This window comes from Apaloderma vittatum, unplaced genomic scaffold (assembly GCF_000703405.1).
Source record: "Apaloderma vittatum isolate BGI_N311 unplaced genomic scaffold, ASM70340v1 scaffold556, whole genome shotgun sequence".
Lineage (NCBI taxonomy): Eukaryota > Metazoa > Chordata > Aves > Trogoniformes > Trogonidae > Apaloderma > Apaloderma vittatum.
In genome coordinates, this window is record NW_009720986.1 from 1 (window position 1) to 15963 (window position 15963).

Below are 15963 nucleotides of genomic sequence, written 5' to 3' on the forward strand. Positions count from 1 at the left end.
ACTTAGTGCCGTGGTCTGGCTGATGTGGTGGTGTTGGGTCATAGGCTGGACTTGATGATCTCAGAGGGCTTTTTCAGCCTCAACAATTCTGTAATTCTGTGATTCTGTAATAACTCTGCTGACCATTGGGTGTTCCACCATCAGGACTTCGGACATTTTCAAGCAGGATAAACCTATACAATCAAATATTTCCTAGGTACAGTATGAACACTCTGCACTGAAAACAGTTGTCTTGTCCAGAGCTTGAAGGTGCAGTGGCTTAATTTTTCCTTTTTGTTCTCTAGAAGCCAATTTTTGTCTCCCATGTAGTTCTTCCAAGTTCCTACCTTGCTAGCTCCTACTCTCCCTTTTAAGAATCTTTTTAAGTTGTTGTTTTCCTCAGTAGAGCTTAAGTGATCAGAACAAAACTAACAGAATGATTGGATAAAGCCACAGCCTGGAAACTAACTCATTGCCTGAAATCTCTGCAAAGAAACCATTAAAGAAATACTTACAAGTGAAGAATATGTGACATAAGTGAGAATTTATGCAAGTGACTACAGGTATGTGCAAACTACTACTTCCAATTCTTGCAATCTTGCAATGAAAAATTAATAATTGACTGTTAGATTTAAGCACTGTTTTGAAGGAGTTAAATACCCAGGCTGCCTTTTCAGAGCAGGGTGGGGCATTGGGGAAGTTGGAGAGAAGAAAATAAAAGGCACCTGAATGTCCTGGGAAGGAGCAGCAAAACCTTCTGTCAAGTTGTTCTTCCTGTCCTGTGCTACAAATACTCCCCAGCTGAGGGTCCCCCAGTGTCCACTATCAAGCCGCAGCACTCAGTTGCACACACCTTGGTGAGGAGGGACCCATGCGAGCTGCCTTACCCACACCAGGAAGCGAGTGCCACGTCCAGGTCCTGCCCACCTCTCCTCACAGTCACCCGTCCCCACCAGTGCAACAGCACATGGCACGGTCAGTGGCCAGGGTCTGAGGTCAGGGACATGGGCATCCTTTCTGTTTCAGAGTGGGCATCCCGGAATGTGTCCTTCGGAGGGCCGGGCACTGGAAGCGAGCCCCTCTCTGGCCCCTGGTACAGCACACACAAGGTAAGTGCCCACCGTGCAGAACCAAGATGGGGCTTAGGAGCAGGTGAACTTGGGGAGAGTGGGATAATCATCTCAGCCTCTCCCCACTATCCTCTGAAGAGCCCCCTTCCAGCACCTGTTCGCTGCTGACAGCTGGTCCCTCTTCACCCCGTTGTTTAGCCCACACTGCTCCGGCATCGCTTCCAGGCAACCCCTTCTGAGCACAAGCCGGGCAGAGAGCTGTGCTGATCTGTGCCAGAGCATCGCTGGCTTTCGTCATCAGTGTTTCTGTCACTGTCAGTGCTGACAGTGCTGTATTTGGGCAACTGTAAAAGAGAGGCTGAAGTGACCCCTGAGAACTAGCAAGCTGTAGCATCTGCTAGCAATAAAAATGAATTGGAGGTTGATTAAATCACTTACCTTTTCCCTGCTTTTTGCCTCACAGATTAAGGGCATGGGAGGATACTCATTCTTTGTTTTAGTTGTACAAGAGGAACCCCTTTTCTACAATTCAAAGTATTAGTATAAATTGTGCATAAAATGGCTTGCTTCCCTTCCCTCTGTAAGCTGCCCAGTAGCAGCTCATAGCCCAGGGAAGGTCCCTAAAACTTTCCCCTCTGGATTCTACATTTGCTGCTGGGTGGATTCCAGATGGCAGAAGGCATTTATCAGCTCCGTGTTCTCAGAGGGAAGGGAACCTGTGAATTCCTGTGCTCAGGTCTCTGGAGCAGCAGGACTCCTGGCTGATGGCTGGTGACGGTGCTTCCAGGGACCAGAGCTGAAATCTCTTATGAGAGACAATGGTGTGGAGCCAAGGGTTACTGTGGGTTGGGGAGTCAGTGCCCCGGAGTTGGGAGTGTTTGCAGAGCTTCTAGAGGAAGGCAGCAACAGGGAACTCCCTTTCAGGTGGGGACACCCACCTGCACGTGATGGTGAGATTATCAATTTGCTTGCAAAATGAATCATATTTTAGTGTTGCTTGGGTACCTGGAGATGAGACTGATTTTCTATATTTCCATTTACATGAATTGAGGCTTTGGAGAATGTAATGGGTAACTATGGGCCATATGTTGCTGCCAACCTTCATCTTACCCAAAGTAAAATTCTTCTGTACATCTCCATTTTCATATTTCACATTTTTGGAAATAGCAGAAACCATTTCCTCCCTTGATTTCCAGTAATTCATGGCTGTAATTCAGTGGATCAGCCCAGTTTCAGATCTTCACCCAGGGTCTCTTCCCTTTCCTATTTCATTGAGGCCATTTCATTCTCTTGGTTTGGTTTGAAGGGGAGCTCTTTGTTTTCTGCCTCTACAGGAGACCATAATCATACCAGCTCATAACCTGCCCATAAACATCCCAGGAAAGCCAATGTGAATTGCTTTTAGGGGAATATTTTTCAGCCCCATGAACCAGCAGGAGGTGAAAGAGTGACATCTCCTTTTACAAATGCCTAGATATGAGGGTCTCGAGACGGCTGCCAGTACTGTTGCCGAGTGCCCTGTGAGAATCAGAGACATCCACGTGGGAGGAGCAAATCTGACATACACATAAACCATGTCTGTAATCACATAGTTCCCTGGAAGAAGTTAGAGTCGCTGTGTCCACATGGCTGTGCAGTATAATGACTCCTTGTCATGGCATTACATTTCCTTGGGGTTTTTTGGTTTTTTTTGTTTGTTTTTTTTTTATTGGGGTTATTCTCCTGCCAGGTCCTTGATCAGCTTAATTGGTACTGGCTGTCGGCATGAGGTTAGAAGGGGGAACGTGTGGCCATGGGAGAAAAATTTTGGAGGTAGGACTTCTCTTTGGCATCAGCACAGATGTAGCTCAGTTGACACTGCTTGAGGAACTGCACCTCTGAAATCAGCAACACAGAATCCTGTGCTTGCATAGCCTTCCCTGTGTCAGCACTGTGTTGTTTGTCATAGGGCACAGGTGTGTTTAGTGATGCAGTAAAATCTGATGAAATATGTACTTAGTTACCTGAAGTATTTCCTGACAAACTAATATTATCATAATATTTTCTGGTTTGCTGGAGTAATGGATGTAAGAAACCACCACACGTGAGCTTTGTCTGTTTAACAGAAAGTGCATATAATTGCCTTAGTTTAACACTTTTTTATTTCCCTCAGCACTTCTCAAAGGTTGTTTATTTCCAATATTGTTGTTTATGGACAAAAACATTTTTCAATATCAGTTTTGCTTATAATCTATAATATTAGTCTGGGTCTGTCTTTGCATCAGAGGAGGAGAAAACAGCTGGGCGAGAACAGTCAATGAAACCTCGGATGTGATATTTCTTCCATAACTCAGTATTTCACATGGCTGCTGTGTGTAGTCACTATGTGTAGTTGTTCAAGGGCAGAAGTTGAGCTGAAGATGGAAATTCATTTCACTTCTGCTTCTTTTTCCTCCTTTGCCTGTCTCTTAATAAACTCAGAGTTATTGCTGGCTCAAGAGATTGTTTTATTTTGTGGGCTGTGGCAATAAATCATTTCGGCTCTGTATTTGAGGTTTAAAATGTTGACAGCCCCTTCAGATGGATCGGTGGCCTTTTGTCCCATGACAATATATCACAGCCTGTCAAGGGCCATAAATGCAGGTGGCGAGTATGTGCAGCCAGGAAACCTGATCCTTTGTGTGGTCCAACCAGTGGGTGGTGGTGGCTGCTATCAGGTGTGATGAGAAATCCCATGGATTATAAGCGCATTGTCATGAGGTCTTCCCATGCTGCTTTCTGTCACATACCTGAAATCAAAATTTTGTGTGCAGTGCCACAATTAAGGTTTTTAGCTCATTTTGTTCAAGGAGAAAATCTTCAGTGTTTCAATTCACTCCACCTTGTCAAGGGCTTGATGTTTAGTGCCACGGAACCTCGGCACAGTGAAAGCATGGTTTGGTCTCAATCTCTTCCAGTAATAGGGCAGTCCCTGCTCATATTTCTGCTGCCATGGGGACTGCTGCCCCTGTGCCATGAGGGATTCAGGCTATTAAAGGTGATGGTAAACCCCCCTGTTTTGGATGTGGGGTTTTTTTAACTTCATATATTTTGTAAATTTTTTTAAATGTCATTTTTTCAGTCTCTGTAGGATACCACTTGCTGCAGTCTGCTCCCTAATGGACTGCAGATGTTAAATGTTTCAAGTTAATCAGTAAACCAGTCCCAGAGCATGGGGAGAGTAGAGACAAACATGTCCTCACCCAGCTCTCTGCTGCTGTACTCATCTGTGAACACTATGGTGAAAAGTTTTTCTTCTCCATACCCACCCCTCAGCTCCTTATTCTAAAACTGTTCACTGAAAGCAAACAAACATGTCAAAACACTGACTTTATTTCATCATATTGTTCTTTACTTGTCAGATTTCAGAGTTCACACAGTTTTAGTTTTAGTCTTAGGAAGGAACATGTATAGGAGAAAATGGATGCTGTTTTTGAAGGTGGGAAATATTATCAGCCCTTATAAATCAAAAGTTAAGAAGAGGACTTTGTTCAGCCTTTCATATATGCCTTTTTTGAATAAATGATAGGGCATCTAAAAGTCAAGGCTTATAGTAAGGAAGTATTGCGAAGAGTTGCTGTCAACACTGGTGCATGCTCTTCTGGTGGTGTTCTGCTGTCAGGAATCCAGCAGAATTTCCGTGGCTAAGTGCCCATTTAATTAGGCTCTGCTAGAAAAGAATGTGTGGCCTTGGGTCATAGATGCAGGGCTGTTGGCTAGGCCAGCTTTTCACCCAAGCTTTCAGGTTCTGCCACAACTGCAGGTCTCATCTGCTGGAGGTTCTGCTCAGATTAGCTTTAGCGTGGGTAAGAAGCTGACATGAAAAAGCGGAACAGAGCACTGCTTAGGTTGGATCACTCATCTTTTTTACAACCCTATACATCCATTCTGCTTTGCCAAACATCAACTGTCCCTGCAGATGTAAAGATTACAATGTCTGGTGTGAAATGAGCACAAGCTTGTATAAACTGCACCCTTCAGGTTAAAGAAAGATCAGCTGCTGCTTGGGAACTTATTCATTACTCAAAGGTAAGGGATGAAAGTACAGAAGAGCCTTACCCCTTGCCTGTCCCTGTGCCATAAGCATAATTGTATCATTGTGACTCAGAAATTCCATAGGGAAATGTGACTTTTTTCCTTCAATGACTGCAAGCAGAGTACGACTAAGCCATGGAGCTGTTTATACCTATGAACATAGAGGAGGCAGGGCAGGGGCAGCAGGTCTAGAAGAGATGACCTGGGTGGGAAAGTAGCCCAAAACTGGAGGTAGCAGGTAGATTTCCAAGCCAGCCTGAGGAGTAACCTGCTTATCTGGTTTCCATTAGGCACTACTCTGGGCCCCAGGGTAACTTAATTCTCTAGTGATGCGTTATTGGCACAGTTTGTCAGCCTGCTTGGGTTTCTCTTACCAAGGCCAGAAGTAATCAGATGCCTATGGCAGTTTCCCCAAAGGCCTAGCATGTTGCTGTGCGGAAGATACAGCAAAAAAACCTAGGTCCATGTTCTGAGCTTAGAGCACACAGACCCAAAGTAAATGCTATTGATGGGAGAGTTCATCCTCCATCTGTTCTGGACACTTTCATCTCTACAGCATTGCTGGCAGAGCTGCTTGAATGAGTACTTCCTAGCCAGACAGCCAACAGAAACCAGTGAACAAAGCCCTTTTATTTAGGCTGATGACTCACAGTTCATTCTGACTAAAGGAGTCTTGGTGGCTCCTCCTGAACACCTCAACCAGGACATTGGAAACAACTGCCCTCACAGGGCTAGAGCCTTGCTGAGCACCAGCTATATCTCTGTCAAGTGCCATTCCCTGATTCTCACTGGGCTATTTTTCCCAAATCTCAGACTGACTTCAGTGCTTCCCCTCCCAACAGCTGCTGTGGTAAAATGAGTTTTCAGTTTTTCTGATGGCATTAAAGAACATCTGCATTTGATTATTGTTGTGGGGTTTTTTTTAATGATTAAGGTGACAGTGGGTTAAACAGGAGCCTCAAAATAACTGTATAAGGAACATTACACTTCTTGTCATGTGCCAGAAAGTGAGGTGCAAAAGACAAATGGAAAGAAGCTTGAGTGACAAGTTATACGTATCCTACCTAGTGCATAAATTAGTTTTGCTTTGGACTGCTTCAAAATGGTATTTTACAGAAAGATTGGGGGCGTAGTACAGAGTCTGCCTGATATTCAGCTCAGCCACTGACTACAGGGCTTAAAATAGAGGCAGTGCTCTTTGGCACAGTGACTGAGAGCACCAAAATCAAATTTAGCATGGGGCCTGCAGAGCTCCTCCTTTCTTAGCCAGCACTGAGTAGGAAAGACTAGGCATGGGACCAGTCTGAATCCCTGCCTTGCTTTGGAGGTGACTAGCTCAGTGCAGTGCCTTGCCCACCCTGCCCTAAAGTTCTAGACCATTTTGTGAATAATGAACTGTAAAGTAAATTTGCCTTGGCCACTGTGTTGATTTTGCTGTCACACAGCCTTGCCGGGGAGTTGTAAGGTGATACCGAGTGAAGGTCTGGCTTCTCTGGCAAACATCTGTCTGCTCCTGAGATTTCATGAGGTTACTGTGTGGATCTAGGACATCACCACCACCCAGAGGTGTTGCTCCCACGTGGAATCTGTGCTTCTGTTGTTTCATTTTCCCTAGCACTAATTTGACTCCTTGATGTGACAATTCATCTGGCTAAATCAACAAGAAAATACCCATTAATATAATTATTTAGATAAAAGTTGTCCTTTTCATAAAATCTCACCTGTGACACTGTGGACCCTTACAATTTTGTGACCCAAAGAAGACTTTATTACCTTTTGAAGCTGAAGTATGATCTTTCTCTTCATATGACCTTTAAGTCTGCCTTAGGCACCAGAAAAAAAGATGTCTGAATCTTACCCTGGCATGTCTCCAACAATCTTCTGGACCTGATTACATCCTATTTGAAGGAATCAAAAGAATCCAAAAGACTCAAGTAGAAATTTGACCAAACTCAAAATCAAAGGCTTTAGAAAGATGACCAAACTGCAGACTGTGCACTTCAGTCATAAGGAAGGTGAGGACCTTGGACTAACCTAATAACTGGAGGCTCATGTTTATAATGTCACCACCGATTGTCCCAGAAGAATGGCATTCATTAGTGTGAGCAGTTTGGAGGTACATTTTCCATTCAGTGACTAATCTGGACTTTGCCAGCAGTTTCAAAAGACACCCAGTTGGTGTGTGAATTAATGCCAGACCTGGAGCAGAGATCTAAAGAAATTTAGAAGTGATATTTGCAGAGTGTGCTCAAAAGTAAATAATCAATATCGAACTAAACAGACACGTACTGTTTAAATAGAGATTGTAACAGTATTAACTCCATTCTCCTTGACAATGTCCATGGCTGATTTACATCACCTAGGCTAGAAACTCTAACCTTGTTTGGTGATATGAACTGTTTTCCCAATAATCATAGAATCGTAGAATCAGAACCATAAAATCATAGAATGTGTTGGGCTGGAAGAGACCTTTAAAGGTCACCTAGTCCAACCCCTTAGCAGTGAGCAGGGACATCTTTAGCTAGATCAGGTTGCTCAGAGCCCCATCAAGCCTGATTTTGAATGTCTCCAGGAATGGGGCCTCCACCACCTATCTGGGTGACTTGTTGCAGTGTTTCACCACCCTCATAGCAAAGAACTTCATAATAATGGGGAAATTAAGAGAGATTATGAAACTGTGATGAAGAGAAATCATGGAATTGTTGGAGTTTAACTCTTGGATGAGGCACGCAGTGACTCTCTTGCTCTGTTCCTCGTTGTGTCCTGCTGTGGCCCACAGACACAACTCTGTGATGCCAGAGGCTATGGTGGATGCAAGGTCTGGATCATGATGAGTGTAGGGTTAGGAGGAAACACCTACACTCACAGCAAAGCAAATGCTGGCTGCTTGGACACAACTTCTTTATACTGGCTGAGGTGAGGTAGTAACATAGAAGTACTTAGCCTCTTGTGGACAAGACTAGCTCTTTCTGGCGCTTAATCCCCTAGAACCAAATCAGCTTAATGGGAACTCAAATTGCCACTAGAGTCTTAGCTAAATTGTCTGATGACTTATCATCCTGCTCAAAACAAAGTCATTTTGCCAGCTGATATGGATTGCACTTCAAATCTTTTTCTTCAACAACCAAGTATATCAAGAGGTTCCTGTGAAAAATAACCAAAATAGAGGTTTCGTGTACATGGCAGACTTGTACCCAGATAGTTCACTCCCAATTAAAACCTAGTTTAATATTTTGGGGCTTCACCTTGGGAGTAAATAGATCATGGCTCCATTTGCTTTATGATTCTAACCTACTATTTCTTAAGGTTTCTCTTCCTTTTTTTGTGAGGTTTTTGCTGTGGATTTTTTTTTCTTTAATTCTGTTTTGGAATGGTCACAAGGCTCTTGTATTTATTAACTTCTAATGACATTAATCTCTTCCATTTATTTCTCTGTCTTTGTTCCCTGCAGTGACTAAAACACCCTGAACATTTTCATTTAGTGTCTGTGTTATCATGTAGCAATGACTCAGTCAACATGTCAAGATGACAGAGAGAAAAGCTTGTAGTGTCTGCAGAAGCTTCAAGTCAAACAAATAACAGCTTTCATCTGATCAAGTCTCTAACTCCATCTCTTGATCTTTGTCCTAGTTTTGGCCAGTTAGTTTTCTTCATAGTAACTTGCATGGTGTTATGTTTTGGATTAGTAATGAAAACAGTGTTGATAAGATGGGTATGTTTTAGTTATTGGTGAACAGTGCTTGCACAGCATTGACCTAATTTTTGTTTCTCACACTATCCCACCAGCGAGTAGGCTGGGGATGTAGAAGAAGCTGGGAGGGGACATGGTTAGGACAACTGATCCTAACTCACTAAAGATATATGCCACACCACATGATGTTGTGCTCAGCAATAAAAGCTTTAAGCTGACTTTAAGAATGATGACATTTTTCTTTCTAAGTAACTGTTACATGCGATGGAGCCTCAATTTCCTAGAAATGACCTGCCAATAGGAAGTGGAGAATTAATTCCTAGGTTTGATTTGCTTCTGTACACAGGTTTTGCTTTACCGATTACCTATTACTTATTACCTATTCTTCATCTCAACCTTTTGGCTTTTACGCTTCTGATTCTCTCTCCCCACCTTGTCGCGGAGTAGTGAGAGACTGGCTGCGTGGGGCAAAGCTACTGGCAAGAGTTAAACCATAACAACTATAGATCAGAGGCAGCCCGGATGAACTAAAGAGCAATGCGTGGATTACAAAAGCATAGAGAAGATAACATCTGACTCACGAAAAGGGTGCTCAGTTTTCCATTTTTTTAATTCTTTAAAAGGAGTAGACAGAATAAATCTTCATAGCACCATCACTATAGCAATCCCTGTCAAGAAGAAACTTTCTAACCATTGTATCCTACACTAACACTAAAATACCAGAAAAAAAGCAGCAAGTTCTCTATAGGAGAGTTCATTTAAGGCCCAGTTGTAGAAGGATAAATAATACTCAAGACTGGGGAAAAAACTTTCCACCTTGCTAGCTATTTAAGTGTAACAGAGAACATAAAAAGGTGAAAAAGGTGCCTAGAAGGGACCATTCAGCTAAACTGATTTCTGCTTTCTGCAGCAGGAGGTAACTATGTAGTAGGTGTTCTGGTTTCCTGTGAAATAGACACATACTACTTATGTTAGCACCCACCAGAAGCTACAGAATGGTAACCAACACTTTAAATCAGGTTACAGTTTGTAGTAAAGTTCAAAATGCACAACTGTAATCATAGAATCATAGAATGGCCTAAGCTGGAAGGGAATATGTCAAAGGGTGACAGCTGGGAAAACGCAGCCATTGCCTATATCTCAGACTTCTGCAAGATATTTGCGTATGAGGTCATTTCTTTAAAGAGCTTTTTTGTTATCCCCAGATTTTCATCTTGCAGTTTTGACCAGAAGTATCTGCAAATTAAAAGCATTCAGTTGTGTGTTTGTGTGTGTGTGCACCCATATACATGAGTGTGAATATTTTAGAGAATGCAAGACCTCTTGTTTTTAAATCATCACTGATAATCTAGCAGTTGTTAATATTTAAATTAATAATGTTGCTAACCAGAAAGTTCTGCCTTCTCCAGTCTAGTCATTTTTTTTGCTTTAGGAACTCTCTGTAAATGATTAACACTCTGTGGAAATGAAACTAGGAGAGCCAAGTGTGTGGAGGTGCAGGAAGGAAAGCAAGGAACTAATGTAGAGCACCCCTCCTCTGCAGGAAGAGCAGACTGGAAAGGCCTTTGGGCTGCCTATTTTCGTGTCATAAAATCAATTAAATCTTTTAGCAGATGGATCAAACTTCATTCTAAATGCAGTCACACCTTTTCTTTTTCCCCTCCCCAGTTGTTTCTCCTTTTGGAAGCTGATCTGAAAAGCCACTGGCTTGGAACTGTCCTTGTTTCCAGCATGTGTTTACCCTTGGCCCGCACATGTGGCACTGGGGTTCAACAAATGAGCATATTCTCTTGCACTGTGATACAGAGAAGGGTTTTCCGTGGACATCAAAGGAAGGGCTAGGTGTAGCTAACAGAGGATTAATTGAGACAGGATGGGAGATAAGCCTGCCTTTGTTGGAAAGTGGTGCTGGAGAGGTGCATGCTAGCAGAGGCATGCCATCCTCTCATGAGCTCCTCTCAGCTGGTAAAAGGAGATTTTTATGTAAAAGTTCTTTTTAGGATTTGGTAAATAATGTATTAAACTGCCTACATTTCTGTCAGTTTTGTGTGTCTGATTTAAGCAGAATAATAAATAGCTCATTTGCACTTCAGCAAGGCTTGTACTACAGTAACAAGAGGGAATGAGCTAGCTGTGCTTGGTTTGGAGGCATGCTTGTGTGTACATGCAGCGTGAGCCATCTCTCCAGCGGTGCTCTCCACGCCTTGTCCTCCAACCTGATGTAACTCTTAACAGCGCTATTTGCTCAGCTGTACAGCTCCCTTTTAAGCTTGCCTGCCTGTCTGAGCACAGGCAAAGCTAACTCCATCTCACAGGGCAAGCACTGGTACACCCCAGCTCCCCCCAAGCCCTGTGTCCCCTCCTCGGCTCTCAATTGAGGTACTCAGGGAGCCACATGAAACAGGGAGAGGAGCAACACAGCCTCTCAATATGAGCCAGGCTGTAGCTTCTGGGAATTAATATGCCTAGGCTCTGAGCAATCTGGCTTGAACCTTACCTTGTACACCAGGAATTAAACAGGTTCAAACAGGAATAGAGGATTATCCCCAAGCCAACTACCTGTTGTGTGGGAGAAGCCGATCAGGCAATGCTGGCTTGCCTCCTTGTTTCTCCTGAGGGACCTGGAAACTGGCAAAACTTTATGATTCTGTTCTTGCTTTTCCTGGTGTGTAATTTCTATAGTTGCCATGGAGATGTTATATGATGGTCCCTGAGAAAATCTTTCACTGCGATGTTATCAACTATGATTGAAATTTTCAAAGCCTCTCTTATAGAGTCATTGGAGAGGTTTTTGTATTCAATCTAAGAGGCAGTATTAAAAACATGGGTTTTGATTATGCAGCACACTACCCCAGGCTATTCACTGGAGGAACAGTATAAAAATCAATTTTGTTTCTTCCTCATTCTCCCATTTATTTCTAAATTTGAGATTTGGTTATTGAGAACAAGAAATTGAAATTCAGGAGTTAAAAGATTTGGTTGTAACTCTTCTAAAGTGAAAAAGAATTGCTACTCATAACGCCTATTAATGTTATAGTGGATAGATATGTTTGTATGGAGTCTTAGTGAGTATATCAACAGTTACTTCAGTATATTTCACAATCCATATTCTTCATCTCAGTTTGTTATCCATTATGTACATGAATTAAAGTAATCAGACTGAGGAATATAAATAAGATCTCATGAAAATGGTTAAAGCACGGAGATGCATAGAAGGGTCCCACCTCTGTAGTTGCTTTATTCTCTTAAGTTCTCACACCTTTTCATAACTTACCAGGCTCTCCTTCCAACCTTTACAGTTTGTGTCTTTTCTGAAAAAAACAATATTTTAAATTTGTGAGGTAATGAAAATTAAAAACTGATAAAGGCAAGGATGCCATAATATTCATGAGATAGGAACTTTATGAACTGTGGTCTGGAATCCATCCTGGTGACCTATGTAAAACGTACAAATGTCTTGTCTTCATGCAAATTTATCCTAACTTAGTTACCAAGTCTCCTTTCTCCTTCTGTTCTTAACAAAAATGGTGCCAAATTTCTAATTTTTCTCATTGTATACTGAACAATGTCCTTTTTCTTTTATGTCATAATGAGCAAATCAAATGTATTTCCATTACATGTTCCAGTACTGGTAATTGCCCTTTTACCAGTATTTCAGCTGTCCTTCAGTACTTCATATGGGCCTGAATCCATATATAATTATATGAACTGCACTACAAAAACCATTGAAACAAGGACTTTGTTTTCTTTATACATCTGTAAAGCACTGAGTACAGCCAGAGCTCTGTGAATAATAATAGCTAAATGATAAGCCTCTCCTAATTCCACATGGTGGCTCTTTGAAAAATATGTTTTTTGTTATGGACTCTGAATTCCCCTTTCTTCAGAGCAAAGTCAGAACTGGAAGCTTAGAAGGCATTTTCCCCCCTTTTGTTTTTTATAAGATCCATTGAGATCTGACAAAATCCTAGATACTGGAAACGATGTGTAGTTTTTGAAGCAGGGTATGTCATTACATTTGTTGGGAACACCTTTAGATCACAAATAAATGCAGAAATAAAGAAAAATAGAAGGAACAGTTTAACTAGCCTTGATGAGTAAGCCAACAACATACATTTGAAGCAGGTTTTTTTCTGCTCACCAGTTCAATTTATAGGCATAGCAACTTTCCATAAATAATGGCCATATACCTTTTAGTTGAATCTAATTAAATTAATCTTTCTAAGTTTTCATTTCACTGCAGTTCAATGTGCATTAGGAAAACACACATTTAATATGGATAAATTGCATCTCACTTTATAACTGAGTCTTCAATGCAGATTTTAGTCTGCAAAGGATACATTTATTAGAATTAGTGCCAAAGATTTAGCTTTCAGCCTGGCTTTCACTTGCCATAAACCCCTTACTTTACTTTGACAATAAAAAGAGACTTTGCATGTAAAATACCCTTTTCAAAAACTGCTGGAATGATGTGAAAAGGTGCTAGGGTAAATAAGTCAGCATCATATCCTGCACGAGTGCTCGAAGCGGGACCATATGCAGCAATGTGCAGTACTGCAGCTCATTTATTTTGAATAGTGAGATGTTGCCACTCCATCTGGCAAATGAATGCCTACTGACCAATCGTTCAAACCTCCCTTCCCCACACCAAGGCTTGTGTGAGAGCATCACACAAATGGTTTGGGCAAGCATGCCTTGCTCAAGGAGAATTTGACACTCCTTGAAAACATTTTGCCCCAGTACCCCAACCTGTAGAGGCCACTGTCACCGCTGGCAAATGGTGTGGGGTCACCATTTTAAAACCCTTCCTGTAGCTTGTGAATTTTGATCCGCCTTCAGTGTTAAACACTGACAAATGTCTTATAAAGAACATAATGCTAATAGGGTGTATTTTGGGAGGGTTATTTCAAGCCTGGAACAAGGCCTGAGCCTTGCCAACCTCACAGGCACTAAGGGAATGAGGGGCCAGAGGAAAATGCCACCAAGGAAAATATCAGCAGATCCACAGCCTCAGTCTATGGTCTGTGTGCTCGGGAACTAAAAAGTACTGCAGGGCTGGCAGTGACTTTCATGGCTTGCCCCAAACCATATTAAGGTGAAGAAAATAAAATTTCTGTGGCAGTTTTTTACCTTCTGGAAAACTTAAGGGCAGAATATTTTTGTGACAAGCCTCTTACATTTGGAATCACTGGAAGAATGCATCAATGATTTGAAATCTGGGGTCCGACAAATGGCCTGTATATTCAGACAGATATTTTGTTGGTGAAGGGACTTGCATTTTATGCCGACAGTTTTGAATATTTAAGACTTTTTCCTGTAGAAGTCCTTAGCTCACTAAAGCAGCACCGTGACTCTGAAGTTGTGTCTACAACCAAATTCCCTCATGGAGGTTCATCTCAGGACTTACGTGTGGGAGGCCCGGCAGTGCTGCAGATGATACCACAACTGGGTATCACAACTGGAAACTCCATGCTCAGAAAATGTCATGTTTAGCCTAGGCCATTCTATGATTCTATGATTCTATGATTCTATGACCCTATTACTTGTAAAACTGACTATTCCACCAGTCCGCTAGCCTCTCAAGGATGCTGAATGTCAGATGCAGCACAAATAATGAAGTCTTTTACGTGACAAGAAGGGAACAGAAGTGTTGTGGTGGCCTTCAGGGCAATACAGCAACCATTTTGGTTTGGTAGGGTGATCTACCTTCTGTCACAGGTCGTCTTTCATTCAAACATGGTTTTATCAGCCTGAGATAGGGTATCCTATTTTTTCTCTCCAGCTGTGAGTGCTGCTATATGTAATAGCTCTTGAGCATTAGAAGTTGCCTGTTGATTTAAAATGCATTGTGATTTGTGGAGTTTAAAATCTATTTTTCCTTTTTACTGCATTTTTGATCACTGTTGTTTTCTTTAATATCATCATTGTCTGAGTATGAACTTGTACAAGTCAATGCTGCCATGCTATAGCTGCGTGGCGTTACTGTACTTTCATCTCATCTCCCTGAACAGATCCATGTGATATTTGACCTCCACAGGGCATTGTACTCTGGTTTTAATCTTTAGGGCTCTGTCCAGCAGTGAATTTGGAAGTATGGTGCTATCACCATATTAACCAGAGCTCATTAGCACACGTCAGTCTGGAGCAGGCAGTGCAGTATATATGCCAACAGCAATGCTCAAGTGAAACATGTGATCATTAGAATAAAGTGACCTGAGCAAAGAGGGTAAGTTTTGAGCTCAGACTGCCACTATGAATTTGCCTTGATCATACACACATGGTGCTTTACCCCATATGCAGACTTGCTTAAGCTAGGCACAAAGGAGTGTCGCTTCAATAGCTTTGCACGTGTTTGCCAGGGTCCTGAAGGCACCCACAGCCCTGCCCATCCCTGCCTACCCCTGGGGCTCTCCCATCCTGCCCAGGACCCAGGACTCCATACTAGCCCACCCCATGGGCTATCTGCCTTGGCTCCAGTGATGCCACAGTAGGGCCAGTGTCCAGCTCCCACAGTCCTGTCCTGCCCAGCCATGGGTCCTGCTGAGCCAGGCCCACCTGCAAACCCATGTCCCAGCCCAACCTCAGCTGGGCTTAGTATTTCACAGGGAAGTACAGAGACAATGGTCACACATGTCTCAGAAAACAAAAATGCTGAGAAGACTCAGGATTTTGGTGTGTTTTCTGTCCCTGGTAATATCTGGAACCTGTAGTAAGAGCATTGGCATTTGGGACATAGCTCCTGTTCAGACACGGGGTAATCATTATGTTAGAAATCTTATGTGTCCCACAAAGATATCCGAGCCAAGCTCACAAGTACCTGATGAGGTAACCACAGCGGTACAAAAGCAGTCGTTCTGGAGAGGACACCAGTGATGCAGAGCATTGAAAAACTTCCTACTGGAGTCCTGTCCATACAACGTGTAAAGCCATCAAAGAGACATTTGATTCACAGTCTCTGAAGGTCAGGTCATCACCAGTATCCATACAGGAATCCCATCTTGCACACCTTTTTACATGACAGATGTAACACGTAGTCTCATCCTCTGCCCACCACCAGCTGCATGCAAGTTTTAACTCCACAGCTGGATGGGAGACCTTCATTTGGGCTGGCTTGAGACCAGCTGTGTTTCCTTCCTGGGGTGCTGATTGTCTCCTGAGTCCTGAAGAGCG

General features: G+C 42.6%; 1 protein-coding gene across 1 annotated transcript in view; it reads left to right on the forward strand.

Annotated features, from left to right (window-relative positions):
- Positions 1 to 983: 983 nt before the first annotated feature.
- Positions 984 to 15963, forward strand: part of NIPAL2 (NIPA-like domain containing 2) — a 49495-nt gene continuing 34515 nt past the window's right edge. Inside the window, exon 1 of the mRNA XM_009871173.1 lies at positions 984 to 1088. Coding sequence (XP_009869475.1) covers positions 984 to 1088 — 105 coding nt within the window. The remainder of the gene's footprint in view (positions 1089 to 15963) is intronic.